At 38.4% G+C, this 20,391-nt stretch overlaps 3 protein-coding genes and 1 long non-coding RNA gene across 5 annotated transcripts; 3 read left to right on the top strand and 1 right to left on the bottom strand.

The window, feature by feature from the left end:
* The first annotated feature begins 2,929 nt into the window (after window positions 1-2,929).
* LOC122403003 lies at window positions 2,930-4,158 on the top strand. Its single transcript, XM_043406267.1, has one exon. It carries the CDS (start codon window positions 3,154-3,156, stop codon window positions 4,150-4,152), a length of 999 nt encoding a protein of 332 aa, XP_043262202.1. The 5' UTR covers window positions 2,930-3,153; the 3' UTR covers window positions 4,153-4,158.
* Window positions 4,159-8,306: 4,148 nt separating this feature from the next.
* Window positions 8,307-9,458, bottom strand: LOC122403020. Its single transcript, XR_006259574.1, has 3 exons — window positions 9,202-9,458; window positions 8,948-9,129; window positions 8,307-8,567 (listed from the first exon to the last, which is right to left on the bottom strand). It is a non-coding gene; the product is annotated as an uncharacterized LOC122403020 (long non-coding RNA).
* A 960-nt stretch (window positions 9,459-10,418) lies between these two features.
* Window positions 10,419-12,298, top strand: LOC122403015 (protein max). 2 transcript variants are annotated; one of them, XM_043406292.1, is made up of 4 exons: window positions 10,419-10,553; window positions 10,609-10,668; window positions 11,416-11,650; window positions 12,025-12,298. In XM_043406292.1, exons 1-4 carry the CDS (start codon window positions 10,515-10,517, stop codon window positions 12,201-12,203), a joined length of 513 nt encoding a protein of 170 aa, XP_043262227.1. In that variant the 5' UTR covers window positions 10,419-10,514; the 3' UTR covers window positions 12,204-12,298. The 2 variants fall into 2 exon arrangements, with proteins under 2 accessions (XP_043262227.1, XP_043262228.1); XM_043406293.1 differs by having other exon boundaries at window positions 12,067-12,298.
* Window positions 12,299-13,213: 915 nt separating this feature from the next.
* Window positions 13,214-20,021, top strand: LOC122402990 (arylphorin subunit alpha-like). The gene is made up of 8 exons (XM_043406245.1): window positions 13,214-13,648; window positions 14,929-15,051; window positions 16,051-17,205; window positions 17,723-18,056; window positions 18,270-18,688; window positions 18,758-19,074; window positions 19,140-19,495; window positions 19,576-20,021. Exons 3-8 carry the CDS (start codon window positions 16,984-16,986, stop codon window positions 19,977-19,979), a joined length of 2,052 nt encoding a protein of 683 aa, XP_043262180.1. The 5' UTR covers window positions 13,214-13,648; window positions 14,929-15,051; window positions 16,051-16,983; the 3' UTR covers window positions 19,980-20,021.
* Window positions 20,022-20,391: the final 370 nt, after the last annotated feature.

Genomic DNA, 20,391 nt, shown 5'->3' on the forward strand with positions numbered 1-20,391 from the left:
GCTTAATGACCGATATGGTTTGAATGTTTAATAACTTTTTAAATTTTTTATTTTTTTTTATTTTTATTTCAGAATTTTGTGAAGAACACTTGGGGGATTTAAAATGGAATACTACACAACAGAACAGCGATCAGCAATTGTTGAATTTTATTTTGAAAATCAACGGTCAATTGTTTTGACGCAGCGTGCTTATCGTCGTTTTTTTAATGTGCGTACTGGACCTTCAGCATCAACAATAAACCGCCTTGTTGCAAATTTTCGACAACATGGTACAGTAAGACACCTTCCACGTACCGGGAGACCACGTACGGTCCATACGGAACAAAATATCCAAAGTGTTGCGGATAGTGTGCAGGACAGTCCACAAACATCAACAAGAAGACGCTCGGCACAACTGGGGCTATCACGGAGGTCTGTTCAGAGGATTTTGGCCACATTAGACATGTTCCCGTATAAGGTTCAGCTTGTGCAACAATTGAAGCCGATAGACTACCAACAACGCCTTGATTATGCCATTTCATTCCGACAAAAAGCAGAAGAAAATCGCGATTTCATTAACAATTTGATAATGAGCGATGAAGCCCATTTCCAATTGAATGGCTTCGTAAACAAGCAAAATTGCAGGATATGGGCTACGGAGAATCCAAGAACAGTTCATCAGCGACAGTTGCACCCACTTAAGTGTACTGTTTGGTGCGGTGTATCGTCTGAAAGGATTATTGGTCCATATTTTTTTGAAAATGCACATGGCGCCTCAGTTACGGTTAATGGTGCTGATTATCGAACGATGCTGGACAATTTTTTGAGGCCAGCTGTACAAAACCATCCACAGTTGTGGTTCCAACAAGATGGAGCCACAGCAATGGACACAATGGCTCTGTTACGGGACCTCTTTGGCGAACGCATTATTTCGCGCAGAAGCGATTTCAATTGGCCCCCACGTTCACCCGATTTGACAGCGCCAGACTGTTTTCTTTGGGGTTATTTGAAAGAAAGGGTATACATTAATAAGCCAGCCACCATACCACAGCTAAAAGAAAACATTCGCAATGAAATTCAAGCCATAACACCGGAAATTTTACGAAAAGTTATGCAAAATGTACTGGAAAGAGCACGAATGTGCGAAGCCGAAAACGGCCATCACTTGCGGGATATAATTTTTCATACTTAAGCCAAAAATATTCCCCATTAATATACTTTATAACACCAAAAAAATAATAATAATAATTCATTAAATAAAAAAGTTATTAAACATTCAAACCATATCGGTCATTCAGCGCCACCCTGTAGTAGGGCCATTGCGGGAATCGGACGGATATCGGTATATATTGACGATGATCGACCGGTTCTCCCGATGGCCTGAAGCCGTGCCGTTACACGAAATAGGGGCGCCAACGGTGGCAAGAGCATTTTTCGATACCTGGGTGTCTCGTTACGGAGCCCCCAAGGTAGTGACAACGGACCAGGGGACACAGTTCGAGTCCCAATTCTTCGCGTCGTTACTGTCGTTCATCGGGTGCCAACGAACTAGAACGACCGCATATCACCCAGCATCCAACGGGATGATCGAGCGGTGGCACCGGGACCTAAAAGCGGCGTTCATGTGCCACGCGTGTGAAACAAATTGGTCACGGAAACTTCCGACGGTATTACTAGGGTTGCGTTCGCGGGTACGGTTAGATACCAACGCGTCGCCCGCGGAATACATGTTCGGTACCACTATGCGCATTCCGGGGGAATTCGTTTTAGAGGGCGATTTCACCCCAAACCCGGATATGTTCCTCATGGAATTCAGACAATACATGCGAGCCGTAAGGCCAGTACCAGTGGTACATAAAAATAGGAAACGCGTATTTAGATTTAAGGAACTTCGTGATTGTACACACGTATTTTTACGCATGGACGCGGTAAAACGGCCGCTAGAACGACCGTATACCGGGCCACATAGAGTGCTCGAAAAGATATCGGACCAAGTGTACCGAATAGAGATAAACGGAGCGGCGCAGAACATATCCGTAGAGCGTTTAAAACCCGCGTTTTTCACGCCCGAAAATATGGAAGAACAACCGCCCACAGTAACCGAAAGGTTACAGGTAGAGCCCGCGCCTTCCGCGAGTACGCCAAATAAACTAAGAACGTATATAAATAAGAAACGCGTGCAATTTAATGAATAAGTAGATCTAAGTAGATGTAAGTAAATTGTAAACCAAAATAAAGAAACCAAAGAGCGCTGTTACTCGGGGGGGAGTACTGTGGGGTCGAGACTTATGGTCTCGTCCGCACAAGAGTATAGGGGAGCAGTTTCCCGTCAAGTGCGAATCCGCCGTAAGGCTGCGCGCGCAGAGCAGCAGGGCGAAAGCGCGTCCTCCCGAAAATGCAAGGACGCTCAAGTCACTGCTTGGTAAGAACTTCGCGAAGAAGCACCTCAAAAAGATAAAGATTAAAACTCCTGTTGCTAGACAAAGACTTGTACGCCTAGCGTTAATAAAGAATACTCGTTATTGTTGTTGTTACATACACGTGTTCAGTTATTTCGAATATTAATATCCGTAGTCGTAGGGGTGGGCCTACGAACGCACGCGCATAATACGTGGTAACGAACCACGTGCATCAAATAAGAATAAACCCACACCCTTGTGGCCGCCAGTCGGAACTTTGGCGCATCTCGGCCATCACCGTGATGCCCCTGGTGGACAGACAACGAATTAATGGGGTTTCCCCAAAATCGAGCGATCGCTCTAGATACAAAAAGGAAGAAGAAGCTTCTCCAATGCGCGCGGAGCAGCGCAAGGAGACACACGTTGTTATAGATTTACGTTCAATTACATGTGTTAACGTTAAAAATAAAGTAATATATACAAATATTCATCCACCTCGTCCTAAACATTATATCGTGTATAGCCGTAGACGCTATAACTGGTGACCCCGACGTGATCGAGGTGGATTACTTTATCGCGAGCGTATCCTAAAAATCCACGTGTTTCCGTACTCAACACGTTCTTCATTTTCGATACCCATCCACGTGTTTCAAGTGACGTACTGACGCACCATCATTATTATTTACAAAACTATACAGACATTGAGTATTTTGGTGAACAATTTATTGCAACAAGTGCATAAAAGCCACGTGGTAATTAATAGTGCAATAGTGATATGCCATTACAACACTCGCCGAAGCCGGTCGTCGATCAGCAACAAGCAAGTACACCGCGAACATTGCAAGCTGATATAAACCCAATTAACGAAACAATGGCCACCGGCCAAGATCACACTTTACCACTGGGAGACACCTTTGCAGCATTCGCCTCTGTAGCCAACATTAAAATCCCTCCATTTTGGAAACATGATCCGAGCTTGTGGTTCATACAAGTGGAATCAATTTTCCAAACCAGCCGTACCACTAGCGATTCAACCAAATACAACCATATAGTCAGTTCATTAGACGCGGAGACTATGATGGAGGTTGCAGACATACTGCGTAACCCACCAGGAGAAGGAAGGTACGTACAACTGAAAGCGAAAATAATCAAACGGTTCTCTGACTCCGCAGATCAGCAATTGCACAAGGCACTTGCTGAAGTCCAATTGGGGGATAAGAAGCCCAGCCAATTATTAAGGCAATTACAGTCCCTGGCTGGTAATCGAGCATCAGAAGATGTGCTCCGCGTGAGATGGCTGGCATTACTACCACCAGCCATTGTACGGTGCTTAAAGATTCTCCGAGCAGCCTCACTCAACGAGCAAGCGCAGCTGGCTGACGAACTCATGGAGAACCAGTCCAGTCCATTCATAATGGCAACACACCCATCAGGCAGCCGCTCTGTATCACCAAACCACCGTTTCACCGACACGGTCTTAACTAACCTGGCAAAGGACATGTCTGTCATTAAACACACCATGCATGAGCTAGTGACTCAAACAAAAGAACTGTCGCGAATACTGAGTCGCAGCCATTTGCATGGATCACAACGTGGTAGGAGTAGACAACGCTCACATACCAGAGAAATCTCACCATCACCAGGTAGTGAGTGCTTCTACCATCGCAAATACGGTGCAAACGCAAAACATTGCACATCACCTGTAATAGTAGCAGGCCTGCGTATGTGTGCGGGGGAGTCGAGTGAGGCTCGCGCTTCTGAGACGTGTCTGTAAGCCTTAAATATAAAGTATTGTATCTCTATGTATAATAAACTATTATAAGAACAAACAAACATAACAATCACCATTCCGGATAAATACCCACCACCGCTGATCCAAAGCCTATTTTTGACTGTCCATGGGAAGAAGATATTCTCCACAATTGATTTGGAAAGAGCGTACAATCAGATACCAGTAAACAAAGACAGCATTCAAAAAACCGCAATCGCAACACCTTGGGGTTTATATGAGTACATTGGAATGCCATTTGGATTGAAAAATGCGACTCGAACTTTCCAAAGATACATTGACCACATCTTTCGTGGCCTGGATTTCGTCTTTGTTTACATAGATGACATTATTGTGATGTCAGAAGATGAGAAACAACATAGAGGCCATCCGCAACAAGTATTTCAACGATTGTCCGATCATGAACTATCAATCAATGTTAATAAATGTACTTTTGGACAAAAGCAGGTATCATTTCTCGGGTACCAGATCAACGGTGAAGGATTCCATCCGAACCCTGACAGAGTGAAAGCCATCGACCAATACCCACTTCCATCAACAGTCATGGAACTACGGAAGTTTCTGGGAATGTTCAACTACTACCATCCATGCATAAAAGGCGCAGCACAACTACAATTACCTCTTACAGTATACCTGAAAAATTCCAAGAAGAAAGACAAAACTCCTATCGACTGGACAGAGACTTCAAAACAATCCTTTCACGCTTGTAAGAAAGCTCTTTCATCTGTAGCACTGACCACATATCCAGCTCCAAACGCATCTCTACGACTGACGACAGACGCTTCGACCAATGCTATTGGTGCAACACCTGAACAGCAGGAACACGACACAAATTGGAAACCGATAGGTTTCTTCTCAAGAAAAATGACAGAGACTGAGACGAGATACAGCACTTATGACAGAGAACTACTTGCAATTTTTGCCAGCACAAAACATTTTAAACACCTTCTGGAAGGACGACAGTTCACGATTAGAACTGACCACAAACCACTGACTTACGCTTTCACACAAAAATTAGAAAAAGCATCAGAACGTCAACTGAGACAACTAGACTACATCTCACAATTTACAACAGACATAGTTTACGTAAAGGGTGAAGACAACGTAGCAGCAGACACTCTCTCAAGAATTAATACAATTAACGTACCAACGAAACTAGACCCACAGATAATACAACAACAACGTGTGTTCTCCTTGCACTGCTCCGCGCGCGTTGGAGAAGCTTTTTTTTTTTTTATTCTAACTAAAGCGATCTCTCGATTTTGGGGAAAACCCCCATTAATTCGTTGGCTGTCCACCAGGGACATCACGGTGATGGCCAAGATGCGCCAAAGTTCCGACTGGCGGCCACATACTGTAGGGATATTGGCGCCACAAGCGCAAATTCCCCTAGACCCGCGTCTAGTGATCGCTCCGACGAGGTTGGCACCTCCGACCTCGGGCGATGGGAAAACGGGGAGAGAACAAAACTCTCTCGTCGACTCGCCACCGATCGAGCAGGACGCGTTCGTCTTGTGCGCTTGATCGGTCATCATTGTTGTAGACTAAATACATAGTGTTACGGTTACACCCACGTGTACCAGTTATTGAGTTGCCCATCTCCTTCCTAAGAACGCAAAGCAGAGTAGGCTGCCACCTAGTACCGCGTCAGTGCGCGGCACCCTAAATCCTACAATACTCAAACTTTGGATGCCATCTAGTTGCGAAAATAGCATACGATTGCTCGACAAGCTTCAATGTTCTGCACTAGATGGCACCACGATCGAAACCCTGTGGCCAACGTCCGTAGCTTTGGCGCTGCACACGATGCCGTTGTTCTTCTGTAAAAACAGTCGAGTCAATCATTAAAAAACAATTGAGTACCGCCTTCCGTTATTAGCTCTCGACCCGCGCACACGTGTTTGTAGACGAAATTCGGGTTTGATACCTTTCCTCTTGTCGCTTACAGTAAAGGATCAAAAAATGTGAACTTGATGTTTCAGGCTCTCATGGGTATGGCAACAGTCTTGCTCTCTGATTCAATGGCAACGTGTCGATTCAGTGACAACGCAAGTTATCACATTCATGTTGAGTCTTCTTGTTGTGTCCGATCAGTAGATGACCGACTGGTAGACTGTCCGAGCGCGCCACCTCCTTGTATAAAAACAAGGCCGCATTCTCCTTATCTCTTTGTTCCGAAGGAGCGATTGTTAAACTTGTCCACAATATCTCTAAATTTTCCGACCACTCTCCCCCATGTTTCCCCCGTGGCATCCGCCTCTCTAAGAATGCACTTTAGCTTAGCTTACGAAATTATTAATCTCCTGAGACCTCTATCCTGGACCACTCGGAGTATTCGGCCAGCAACTAGGGGGCTTCTGATTAATTGGTCGATCGTTGTATCCCTAAAACTTTTGATGGAAATTGTATCCCTGTTGATCTGCTCTAGTTTCACTCCCTTGTACGACGAGTCCCCTAGCGCTTTCTTGACTCGGATTTGCTCATTAGTATCTAGATCTCCGATTTCTTACTGGAAGCAGTTGGAGAATTTGGTATTTTGCCCGAACGTGCACCATGAAATGGCTTCGGAACCTTATTTCCCACTAATCTCGGGAAATTCCTGTCTCTCCTCTGAAATTTTTGCATTTAATATACGGAATTTCTGTTTAAGCATCCTAACTAAGTGGAATTTAGATCCGAGGGTGGAGAAATCATATCATTACACCGATATCTGTGCACCAGCATATTGTCCTACAGTGTGTCACCCATCTCTCGCCATTTTTACCGAGATCTGGACCCGGAAAGGAACTGCAAGCAATCCAGTTGACGTTAGAAAAGTATTGTTTCAGGCATTGGCGAGTCTAATTGGGTGCAATAAGCGTAGGACCTCGTCTTACCATCCGCAGTCGAATGGTATCATCGAACGTTGGCACCGAACGTTAAAAGCAGCCCTGATGTGTTCACCCAAGCCTTGGACGGAGATTCTGTCGACAGTATTACTTGGATTGCGCACGAGCCTGAAGGAAGACATCCAGGTTTCACCAGCGGAGATGCTATATGGTACGACGCTGCGTGTTCCGGGAGAATTCTTCGTTAACGCCGACTTCGCAGCTAACCCGCAGATCTTCATCGAGAAGCACCGCGAGTTCATGAGAGGTTTGAGGGCCGACACCGACCGCACACCACGTAAAGTCTAGAGTCTTTATCGCTAAAGAGCTTAACACGTGCAGCCATGCATTTGTTCGGTGCGACCATGTAAAAGCACCATTCGAGCAACCGTACAGAGGACCGTATAGGATTACAAAAAGACACACTGACATACTTTTTGAACTGGACATTGACGGGAGATCGACGCTGAGCGGACACAGGAAGACCGAGTGCCAGAGCATCAATGGACATCCACTACGCCTATTCCAGTAAGGACATACGGGAACAAAAAAGTCTCTTTCAAACTCCCGCGTTGAAAATACTCAGGGGGAGTACTGTGGCCAACGTCCGTAGCTTTGGCGCTGCACACGATGCCGTTGTTCTTCTGTAAAAACAGTCGAGTCAATCATTAAAAAACAATTGAGTACCGCCTTCCGTTATTAGCTCTCGACCCGCGCACACGTGTTTGTAGACGAAGTTCGCTGTTACTGTTAATTGCTGATTGTTACTGTTAATTGTTGTTTGTTACTGTTAATTCTTGTTGAAAATAAATATTGTGAAAACCACATCCGCTGTCTAATCACCCTTAAATATTAGTATAGCAAAAGAGCTATAACCCTCCGCCATTGCAATAAATCACGTTTAACGAACTGCTGCTTGATAATTTACTAATTACGCCTTTCCTGGGATTAATTTATGAACTTTTAGAGTTTAATAATATAGCTGAGACCCTTGGCAACATTCACGGATACTTTTCATAACAATGCAATGCGTTATTAAATAGTTATAAATATCGGAAGTCGAAACATTTACGGTTGTATTGCCGTCTGCTTTAATCGATGAATTATCAATTTTTCAACAATGACACACATATATTGGCTATTAGAGAACCAAGTAGACATCCCTGGCAACATTCAAGGGCCAATTTTACTCCGCTCCTCGTTCTAATTAATTCGTTATTAGCAATAGATCCCTAAGGTGTCGCGTTAAAAAGTTTGAAATCGTGTGCAGACTTCCTGATACTGATTAATAAATGTCAATTGTAAATCGAATTCTCTCAGTTTTGTAGTTCCTTAAGGATTTCGACATGCTGTTTCTAAAATCAATTTTAGATTCGTTTAATACTAAGAAATAACAATGTTAATCCTTCGCTCTACCTGATTCTTCAATAGATGTCGCTGAAGACATTTGTTAATGAATGATCCGAGTGCTGTTTCGTAATATCCTCTTCTTCACCCATGAACAGTACATTCTTATTTAATTCCTATGTTGATCTAAAATACACATATAAATTTTTAATACTTCTATATGTTTGATAAAGAGATCAACAGTCCATCATAAAAATACAAACACAATAATACAATGGATGTGCACCATATTACTGCAAATGTATAGTAAGAGAATATGAAAAATTCGTTCTGTACTAATGGAAACTTACAAATCTGAACACAATGAGTTTAAATCTTAAGGTACGAGGTATCGCGTAAACAGAGATAAATCAACGAACGGATCATCTTCATTTTTAAATCTTTCAAATCCTTTTAATGTAAAACATAATACAATACGGCAATAATGTTTGTACTTCGATATAAGAATATAACGGTCACAATTTATTAAAAATCTGATGTTTTCTATAAAGTATATTTATACTGACCTTACGATAAAATGTTTACATTGCTCCAGCGGTGAATGTTCAACATTACGTTGCATCCTCTCTTGCAAGGCGACACATTATTACCAGCTCCGCATGCATTTGTGGATACAGTGAACGCTACCATCGATCACATTCCGTGGGACTGCACCGCTTATGAAGGAACGGTGGAACAACGCTGAGATCTGAAAATCAAACAAACGCTTGTTAAACCTCCACACTCTGTTAAAACATTCTTAGAAGTACCGAACATTAACCTCTTAACCTCTGTACGACGGAGTTCAATGCGAATTACGCGTAAACATTGAAACGAAGTTTTTTGATGACTGTATATTCTGTCTGTATATTGTTAACACTGTTATAAAACGTTGTGAAGGCAAAAAGAGTGTGAAACAAAACATATGAAAACGATCACTTAATTCAAACGGTGAGCGAGTGAGCCACTATAATGACGCGTCGTTCAGAAAGGTGACATTCGCGAAAGCCACTATAGTGGCGCATCGTGCCTAAGAGGTTAAAGCACTTCTAATACGTTTTTACTCCATTACAAATTTCCAATCTAATCTAGATATAATCACCAAAATTTAAGTACCTTGTTCCCACGACAAGCAGACACTGCGCACGGCACTGCGCACAGCGTGTTTCCGCACTCCTGTGCAGTCAGCTGACTCACTATTGGTCGAAAACAGTGACGTAATCGGTGACAGCCAATCAGCGGACTGCAGCAAGAGTGAGTGAGGATATAAACACGCTGTGTCTTCTTCTCGTGGAAGGACGATAATACAACTTTAAAAATATATACACATCGAGACTGATATTATTTATAAAAATGTTAATTTTATATACTAACCAAACAGATATATAAGCCTAAGAGAGGTTTAACTGTTGTTAATAAATAAATAAATAAAAACAAAAGAATATCGGTCTATTATATTTGGGTTGGCATCTAGATTTGGAGGGAACTATTTCTCGACAATCTTGGGCGTTCTACCGTAGATGGCGATGCAAACTTTCACACAATAGTAGATTCCTTCTTTATTATAAAAATAAACTTTGGATGAAGTTTATTAAATAGACCAATGCATATAATTTCTATTTAATGTATATTACAAAGAAAAGTAGAAATTAAGAATACGTGTTACAATCGCCCAAAACCAGATGTTGTCGGTATTTTCAAAATACAAGAATAGAAACTATTAACGAAATTTAGTATTTGCTATAGAGGGCGAAGTTTTTATAAGCAAATTACATTAACGATTAGAAATTCTAGATTAAGAAAGCGAATGTTAATATAAATATATGCAATGACGGAATAAGGAGTAACATACCCTATGGTCTCGTGAAAAAATATTTCAATTCTTTTTCTTTACTTTTTCTAAATACACATATTTTGTAACCAGCAAATAAATGTATGGATTTGGTTCTTTTTTTTGTATCGTTTAGAAGTAAGGTTCTATATTGGCAGCCTTGGGTAGTAGGATAGTAACTTGCATCTGTATGCATGCAAACAGTAAAAGTATTCGATAAGAGCTATTTGTTTACCAATTGCTAGTCGTCCAAGGAAATTAGAATGAGTGACGATGATCGTGAAATCGACATTGAGAGCGATGTAAGTCCTTAAAAACGTCGTTTCAATTAGTCTTCTTAAAGGCATCGTTTTTTAGGAAGGCGACGACTCCGACTCTAGACAGAGGCATTCGAATAACACGCAATATTATTCTCAAGTAAGTAAATTCCTTCTATTTCCTTTCATTCTATTTCCTTTCGGATCCAGTTCCCGTTATTAACTGCCACTCGATCAACGATACTAACGTAATTAGTCCAAGAAATTTAAATTTGAAATGTTTTTGAGGTTAGCTTGACGTTTACCAAACAGTCGCGAAACATAATAATATTTGGGCTTTAAGTAGTTTGGAATTCGATCGAAGCTTTGAATTAATGTTACTATTAAATAAGTCAATCCCTTCCTCGCCCATTCATTTATTATTAATTGCTACTAGATCAACGATACGAGCATGATTAATTAAAAAAATATTAATATTTTCCCTTTCAATAGATAGTTATGAAGTGAATGAAAATTTAAATGGTTCTGTATTTAATTAATGTTTTATTATTCTATGTAGCACGCGTTATCAGTTCCTTCCTTTTCAATTCATTTCCCTATTATTAACTGCTTCTCGATCGTCTCACAATAATTCCTTATTTATCACTTCAAATGCGATCAATGAATTCAATTAACATTCTATTCTTCTACGTAACACAGAATATTCTCAAGTAAGTCAATTCATTCTCCTTTTCTAATCTATTTTCTATCATTTACTTCTCGCTCGATCACTGATTCAAAGGTCGTTCATCCACGAAACATAATAATTAAACCTAACGATTAAACTTCAAAATCCAGTCTTCTGGCCTTCGGTGGCTCTCAAGATGGTGAACGTACTCGTTTGAGAATATTAAATACGCGTTTCTAGGCAGAGAAACGCGCACATCATAATGCTTTGGAACGCAAGCGTAGAGACCATATTAAGGATAGCTTCTCGAGTCTCAGAGACTCGGTACCGGCTCTGCAGGGCGAAAAGGTTGCGAGCAGAGCACAGATACTCAAGAAGGCTGCGGAATATATACAATTCATGCGCCGTAAGAATTCCTCGCATCAGCAGGACATCGACGACCTGAAGCGCCAGAACAATCTCTTGGAGTCTCAAAGTAATTACTGGTCTCAGTCACGTTTTATCGACGTAGTGGGATAACAATGAATTTTGTTTGATATTTATGTCTGTTCAAATTGTTTTTAATGTGTACTGTTTTGCAAATTAGAATCAAAATGTCTGAAGAATAATTAAACTATTTTGGATAGCAGTGGATCGAAGAAATCGAATATTTCTTTCAGCGTATCTAAATAATTTAACTATTTAATGTCATGTCGTTCAAGACTTATTTTGTCTATGACTTGTGTGTTTTTAATATCTAAAAAGGGGATTTTCGATTTCCTCGACTGGACCATATCGAACAATTATCAATCAACTTTGAAACTTTTTGAAATACGATATTTGTATCACCTCGAAATGTATTATTTATAGTTCGAGCACTAGAAAAAGCAAAGATAACGGGAAATTTTGCAGCGGAAACTTGCGAAGTGAAATCAGAAGGCGTACCAATGTCTGGGTACAACGACACAGAGTCTGAGTCTTCCGATAGCGAAGCGAGCAGAACTATACGTCAATCGAAAAAGCTAAAAGTCGGAGGGCTTCATCATTGACCGATGCTTTGATCCACAATCCGTTTCTGTGAAAATTCACTTTCCTTTCGCGACCGAATTCTATAGAAGTATTTATTTCCCAAAAAAAAAGAAAAGAAGACATCGCTGAATATCGAGAAGGGAAAGAAAACAGGAAACTTTCAGTGAGATCTCGAATGTCCCTAGAGGCTCTAAGTTGGAGAGCCAGTGTACAAAATCGTACGAAAAAAGTAGAATTATTGTTTAATTCCAAGATCGACGCGAAAGTATTCGATCGATATTTTAAGGGAATATTCCGATTTAGATAATTTTTAGCCCTTTGTTATTTTTTAAAAAGAGAATTGTACTCGAGTATACATAGTAATTTTTTAGAATAAAAGTAATAAAAATTGCACGAGCTGCGGGTCATCGATAAAAATAAATCTTTTCGAAATTCTAAATCGGAATACCCCCTTAATTATTTTGTTTATAAATTCATAGAACACTTGGAATTAATTTGTTGATCAATTAATCATTCGACAAAAAAAAAAATAATATTGTATAATACTATTGTCAGATATACTATTAATTATTTTTAAAATTAGAGATAGAGTATATAATCGTTCGGTTAAGTTAGTGGTAATTATAACTACTGGAATTCAACATCAATTATTTTCTATCGGTTCCAATTTCGAATTAAGTGTAATCCGTAAATAATCTATCATAGTTCGATTATTTATCATAGTCATTCCTCAACTAAAATGATTCGATGAAAATTTTAGAGTTGTTTCTTGTAATACAAATGTCCGAGAATTGTTTTGTCATTTAATTAAGAGTTTAATTATATTGATAAGAATTTTAATATTATTATAAGGATAATAAAAATTCTGAGAAAGACTTGATCATCTGTTTTCTTAATTAATTTATTTATTTGTACTAGGAAAACTGTTTGCAACTGCATTATGGGGAAAAAATATATATAATATATAAAATACATCAATTTTCAAATATATAAAATTTCAAAATTCTTAAAAAGGGAAAGTGTAGCTATAGTTCTTATCTGCTGTATGGAAATATTTATTGGATCTCTTGTAACGCGATTAACGTTAGATTTGGGAGAATATTGTTGACCAAATAGTAATTGGATAGCCTATATTTAATGGCTGACACAATGAAGCTGTATTATTGCATCAACTTCGTCAAATTCCGTTTGAATATAATATCTTGTAATTCTGTAGTTAAACGGCAGAGAGTTACGAAGTGTGAAACAGGCAATGGTGTTGAATAATAAAAGAATTAGATTTAATCAAAACTGTGTTAGAATTGTTAAAAAAAAGGAGATGGTGAGATTCGTATAGGGTGGTACAAATAAAACAAAAAATGATTTACTGTTGTAAATTAGGGAGTTACGAAGTTAATTTGTTTATATAAAATAAGCCCTTGGCTTCAATGGAGGTGAAACCCGAGGAACCTTTGGGCAGAGCTAGGTAAAATACTATCTTAATTAGTAAATAAATAATTTATTTCAGATCACTCATTTTCGAAAATATTTAATTCGTTGAAACGATTGTTTAATATAGTAATTTATTCGAAAGTTACTGGGAAATATTTCTGCTATATTTAATTTATTATCGCAAAATAAATAGCTTAACTCTTTTTTAAAATGTTTTACCATTTGGTATAAATTATCAAAATAAAATATTTTATTATGGATTTTAGAAATAACAGTATTTTATTTTGTTTATTTGAAGTAATATTTTTATTACTTTTATTAAATATCTTTTGAATAAGAAGTATGATAAAAAAATGTGTCCAACTACTACTGTTTCCATTTAAAAGAACAAAGTTGACTTTCGAATGACATTGAAAAATAAACAAGATGGCTGCATTTCTGTCTCGAAATAATGAAACTTATTTGAAACACTTCTCTTGAAAATGCATTGTTTACGAAATATTTGATCTGTAACTTCTAAAATGAACATTTTGTATATACATATACATAATGGCAGAACATGAGTAAAAAATTAATATATTATATATAATCGCCAAGTTCGACAAGGTTATCGATATCAATATGGTTCCGCGCCATTTAACACGAAGATAAAGCTTTATATAATAATATATCGCCTTGGAAAATAATCTTTTAGAATAATACTCGATGCAATGCATATATCTATGTATGTACATATCGTGATTCATGTTATCGATTAGTTTTAATGAGTTTAATCTCTGATGTAATTGATATAATTAAAAGCTATTTGAAATGTTTGTAAATAATTAATCAATCGTCGCTTTACGAAATCGTTAAAAAAAAAAAATGGAATTTTTTAAATTAGACTAGGCTTTTTTTTATTCAAAAAGAAAACAATGGGAAGCAATATATATATTTACAAGTATGAAACTTGGTTTGGAATATTTTTGTAATTTTATAAAGAACAAACACTCGATTTTAAAGGTTGATTTCTTGATGATTATGTATACTGATCTGAAGTTGCAAACAAAATGTAAAAGTAAGCGAATATAATTCATAAATTTGTTTATATTTCAAAAAATTTAATTATTTAAAAATTAATATAAAATAATAAAATAAAATTATTTGATTAGCCTGAATTCAATCATTTGAATCAACAAATCGAGACAGCATCTAGAATTTTTTAATTCTAATTTAATTTTAATAAAAAAAAAATTTGGTCGATCGAGGCTTTTTTTTTTAGCAAAAAGACACATTTTATTCTAATTAATTTTGAGACGATAAAAATGTTTACAGGGTTTAAAATGACCGAACAGAACAAATGTTTACAGGGATGAATTTTTATTATTTTTGTCCGTCGATGGCGATTTTATGAGCATGATTTGATATACCCTGCATGATCCACGGGTCAACGAATAGGTGAGTAGCATCTGCTGGTTAATTCCACCGCGTGGTGAGCAATGTCAAAACATGTATATCGAATGTATCACTGTTTTGATAGATTACGACAAAAGTGACAAACAACCGGAGAAAGTTTAGTTTCACAAGGGGTGTTATTGAAAATAATTTAATCAATACAGAGATGGGATAAAATACTATTTTAATTGGCAAATAGCAAATTAATATTTTATTTGTTGGAAATGTTCTTTAAAATAGTATTTTTATTCGAACACGTTACTAGAAAAACATTTCTGTTATTACTGTAAAAAAAATTGTAAATTGAAAAAATAAAGTATTTTATTAATTATTAATACTTTATTTTTTCAATTTACTGTCAGCAAATAAACCATTTTTATTTTTAAATTAAGAACTCTTTTAAATTAGTATTTATTAAACAAAAGATAAATATTTTACTTCATTTTGCAAATAGTAAGTAAATATTTTATTAGTTGGAAATCTTCTTTAAAATAGCATTTTATTCGAATGTTACTGGAAAAACATTTCTGTTACTACTGTAAAAAAAAATTGTAAATTGAAAAAATAAAGTATTTTATTAATTATTAATACTTTATTTTTTCAATTTACTGTCAGCAAATAAACCATTTTTATTTTTAAATTAAGAACTCTTTTAAACTAGTATTTATTAAACAAAAGATAAATATTTTACTTCATTTTGCAAATAGTAAGTAAATATTTTATTAGTTGGAAATCTTCTTTAAAATAGCATTTTATTCGAATGTTACTGGAAAAACATTTCTGTTACTACTGTAAAAAAAAATTGTAAATTGAAAAAATAAAAAATGAAGTATTTTATTTTTTTAATTTACTGTCAGCAAATATTTTTATTTTTCTCACAATTTATTTTCGAATTAAGAACTCTTTTAAACTAGTATTAAAGGGTAAATATTTTTCTTCGTTTTATAAAATATTATTTTAAAGCATTTGTTATTTGAAATATTTTTTCTGCAAATTTTACAGTCGAATATCGAAGAAACGACAAAAAGACATCAAACCCAACTGTCTTATTAATGTTAGATAAATTTCGTCTAATATTGGTCGATTGCTAAAGAAACAGCATAAATTAATGAACCTATCCACCATCAATTTAAAAACTGGGGTATCATAAACGTTTGTTAATAAAAAATTAAATACCACAGAATATTCTACCACCAAAATAAAAAACAAAAATAGTACAAAATAGTTGTCAAATGATACCATGCGAAAATACTAATCTATCAAAATCACATAGACTTCTGAAGCCTTTGATGGCATTCAAGATGGCGAATGTACTCGTTTGAGAATATTAAATACTTGTTTCTAGGCGGAGAAAAATTATAAATTAAATACCAACGAGAAAGTTTAAAGACCTTAGAATATTCTAACAAAATAAGAAAGAGAGACATTACAAAATGATACCGTACGAAAATACTAATTTATCAAAATCACATAGAGTTCTCAAGCCTTTGATGGCATTCAAGATGGCGAATGTACTCGTTTGAGAATATTAAATACTTGTTTCTAGGCGGAGAAAAATTATAAATTAAATACCAACGAGAAAGTTTAAAGACCACAGAATATTCCACCAAAATAAGAAACAGAGGTATTACAAAACGGTTGCCAAATGATACGGTACGAAATCCACCGAAATCGCGTCGAGTTTATCGAGAAACGACCAACGCGACGTATTTTTATTTTGCAAGTAAATCGCCAATGGTTTTTTAAGAGATCCGCTTGTTAACAATCCTGAAGATATACATGCATTGATGGCACACGGTATCTTGGGAACGCGATATGGGTCACGAGTTCAAAGCGATTATTATGTTACGAATAAAGTATAAAAGCTGTCGATGGTCGAAGGACCAGCTACTTAACGTTGAACTTCCTTCGAGGTTTGGCCGCAATTCGTAAGGGATGTTGAAGATAGCATTGCTCGTGGCTCTGTGCGCAGTATGCACCGCACAGAGCATGAAGGTCACCGGAAGCCACACGGCTGACATGGACTTCCTGCACAAACAGAAGAAGATTTACGAACTTCTGCTCTACGTTCGGCAAAACGACCTAATCGACGCCGAATTCTACAATGTAGGCAGAAACTTCAATCTCGAAAGCAACATTGACATGTTCCAGGACAAGGTAACTATCCATTTAGAACCTCCGACGTTCAATTTTCTGTTTCATCCGCATACAATTAAATCCTTGCAATTTCTTACGCTTAAAAAGTGTAATTAAACGCTATATTATTAATCCAGACGTAACCCAGGACAAGGTAACTATCTATTTAAACCTCAAACTTTCAATCTTGTCTTTCGCTCAAATACAATTAAATCCTTGCAATTTCTTACGCTTAAAAAGTATAAGTAAACACTATGTTATTAACCCAGACCTAACCCAGGACAACGTAACTATCTATTTAAACCTCCAACTTCCAATCTTGTCTTTCACCTGAATACAATTAAATCCTTGCAATCTTTTACGCTTAAAGAGTATAAGTAAACACTGTATTATTAACCCAGACCTAACCCAGGACAAGGTAACTATCTATTTAAACCCCCAACGTTCAATTTTCTGTTTCATCCGCATACAATAAAATCCTTGCAATTTCTTACGCTTAAGAAGTATAATTAAACACCAATTGACCATTTCCTTTCAGTCAGCGGTGCAGAAGTTCGTATGGGGCTACAAGCAGGGGATCCTGTTGAGCCGCAATGCTATTTTCTCTCCGTTCAACAGCGAGCAGTTACAGGAAATGCAGGCTTTGTTCGAGCTGTTCACATCCGCCAAAGACTTCCAAACGTTCTACAAGACTGCATCCTGGGCCCGCGTTTACTTGAACTCTGGTCTCTTCACCACGGCCTTCACGGTTGCGGTGCTGTACAGAAACGACTGCAAGTACATGAGACTGCCTCCCATCTACGAAATCTACCCTAACCTCTTCTACGCCTCTGACGTGATCCAAGAGGCACAGAACATCAAGATGGCCAGAGGTAAATATACCGTCTATTTCTCTTTGGGAATTTGGGGGTTCAAATATTCAAAACTTCCTCTCAGCAACACCCTTTAATGCACACGAGGACTCACGAGGCTTCGTTATAGGCAAAAGACACTCTCTACAACAGTAATACGTCAGAAGGACTCTAGATGGCGCTTTATTTCAAACACGATCCCCGTACGAATTGTTCGAAAAAACATTGTTTCAGGCGTCACCGGAGCACCTGGAGTCGAAAATGCGGAGACTTACATGATCTACGCGAATTACACCGGTGCCTACATGCCAAGAGTAAACGGAGAATACAAGCTGGACTACTTCATGGAGGACGTCGGACTGAACGCTTTCTACTACTACTTCCGCCAAGTGTTCCCATTCTGGCTGAGCAGCAAACAGTCTGGTATCCCCCCTGAGATCCGCGGACAGTTTTACTACTTCGTTCACAAGCAACTCTTGGCCAGGTACAACCTCGAACGGTTGTCCAACGACTTAGGCGAGATAAAAGACTTCGACTGGTACAAACCCATCCACCCTGGATACTACTCCACTCTGACGTACTCCAACGGAATATCAATCCCCCAGAGGAACCGATACTCGTCGATACCCTACTACAAATACAAACACCTAAAGGTAACTGAACAATGAAGGAAATCCTATTTCAACAACAGTGATAATAAACTCTTTCATGTAACATTTCAGGAAATAAACAGGTTGGAGTCTCGTATAATGGACGCTATCGACTCTGGTTACTTCGTGGACATCCAAGGGAAACATGTGGACATCTACACGCCTAAAGGCCTGGGCATGCTCGCTAACATGATCGAAGGAAACGTCGACTCGGGCAACAGAAGATTCTATGGAATGTACGACTCCTTAGCTCGTGACATACTTGGTTTCAGCGCGGAACAGACGAACAGGAACAAAATAATCCCCAGCGCTCTTCAGTCTTACTGCACCAACATGAGGGACCCTGCTTTCTACATGCTCTACAAGAGAATCATGACTTCCTTCTTCAGGTACTATTTCCTAACAGCCTTAAGATACTGTTTATTCACCAAGCTAATGGTTTCTATATTTGCAGATACAAGGAAAACCAACACTCCTACACCCAGTCCGAGTTGCAGTTCCCCGGAGTGAGGATCGAGTCCGTGAACGTGGACAAACTGACGACCTTCTTCGACAACTGCGACACTCTGGTCAACAGCGCCGTATCCGTGGAGAACTTGAACCGTGGCGTGTCCTTCCGTCTGAAGGCTCGTCGTCTCTGTCTCAACTACCAGCCCTTCAACTACAGATTCACCATAAACTCCGACAAAGAGACCAAGGCTGTCCTTCGAATCTTCCTCGGCCCTGCCTTCGACGACATCACCCAGACCGCCTTGTATCTGACCAAATACTACAAATACTTTGTAGAGATGGACAAGTTCGTCGTATCACGTTAGTTGTTCTTGTTTTACATCAATCTGTTAGCTTTCTGTTAGCGTGTCAATCTTTAACTAACATGTTTTCTCCATTAGTTCGTCCGGGAAGCAACAACATCGACCGCCACAGCACAGATTCGTTCATGACGATGCAGGACATGACGCCCAGCGACATATTCATCGAGAAGCTGAAGAAGGCGATAGGCGGAAGCGAGCCTTTCATGTATTCCGAAAGGGAGTTCGGTTTCGTGAACCGTCTCAGTCTGCCCAAAGGCAAACCGGAAGGAATGCCCTACAAAATGTTCTTCTTCCTGAGCCAGCACGACGAGAGCAACGTGAACGCTTACGAGTTCCCCATGTTCGGTAAAATAATGTTCGACGGCAAGTCCCTGGGATTCCCCCTGGACAGACCAGTCTTCGGCTGGAACTACACTGTTCCTAACATGTTCATGAAAGACGTCAACATCTACAGCGTGCTGGACAAAGAAATGAAGTACTAAAGGAAACGTTTATAGCGACAGCCCGTTCCTTTGTTAAATTATGACCAAAAAATCAACGAATAAAGATTTCTAAAGAATTACTTTCGTTCTTTCTCACCACCAAAGTCAGTCACTTGCATCTCTATGCGATGGTATCTCGATGGTTGTATGAAAACATTGTCAAATCCATTGATATGTGGCGATAGTAGCATGTGTTTGTTTCTGTATGGGATCGTACATGAAAATAATCGTATTTAGCTTAAGTGTGAATGTAAGTGATAACGATTGCGTTTATCTGTGGTTGAATGTGATTGTACGTGACAATATCCACATCTGAATGTTTGTATTCCAGTGAGAGTAACAGTGACCGTGTGTATCTGTGTTTGAACGCGATTGTATGTAACAATACTTGCGTTGAGTGTTTCTATGCCAA

Source organism: Colletes gigas, unplaced genomic scaffold (genome assembly GCF_013123115.1).
Source record: "Colletes gigas isolate AHSC1104 unplaced genomic scaffold, ASM1312311v1 Colletes_gigas_Sc00043, whole genome shotgun sequence".
NCBI classification, from domain to species: Eukaryota; Metazoa; Arthropoda; class Insecta; order Hymenoptera; family Colletidae; genus Colletes; species Colletes gigas.

Excerpts from the sequence above, each read along its gene's own strand:
- LOC122403003 (XM_043406267.1), top strand. The coding sequence starts at position 3,154 with ATGCCATTACAACACTCGCCGAAGCCGGTCGTCGATCAGCAACAAGCA.
- LOC122403015 (XM_043406292.1), top strand. The coding sequence starts at position 10,515 with ATGAGTGACGATGATCGTGAAATCGACATTGAGAGCGAT. Across the intron at positions 10,554-10,608 it reads AAATCGACATTGAGAGCGAT|GAAGGCGACGACTCCGACTC; the intron begins GTAAGTCCTTAA and ends ATCGTTTTTTAG. Across the intron at positions 10,669-11,415 it reads ACACGCAATATTATTCTCAA|GCAGAGAAACGCGCACATCA; the intron begins GTAAGTAAATTC and ends ACGCGTTTCTAG.
- LOC122402990 (XM_043406245.1), top strand. The coding sequence starts at position 16,984 with ATGTTGAAGATAGCATTGCTCGTGGCTCTGTGCGCAGTATGCACCGCA. Across the intron at positions 17,206-17,722 it reads TTGACATGTTCCAGGACAAG|TCAGCGGTGCAGAAGTTCGT; the intron begins GTAACTATCCAT and ends ATTTCCTTTCAG. Across the intron at positions 18,689-18,757 it reads ACAAATACAAACACCTAAAG|GAAATAAACAGGTTGGAGTC; the intron begins GTAACTGAACAA and ends GTAACATTTCAG.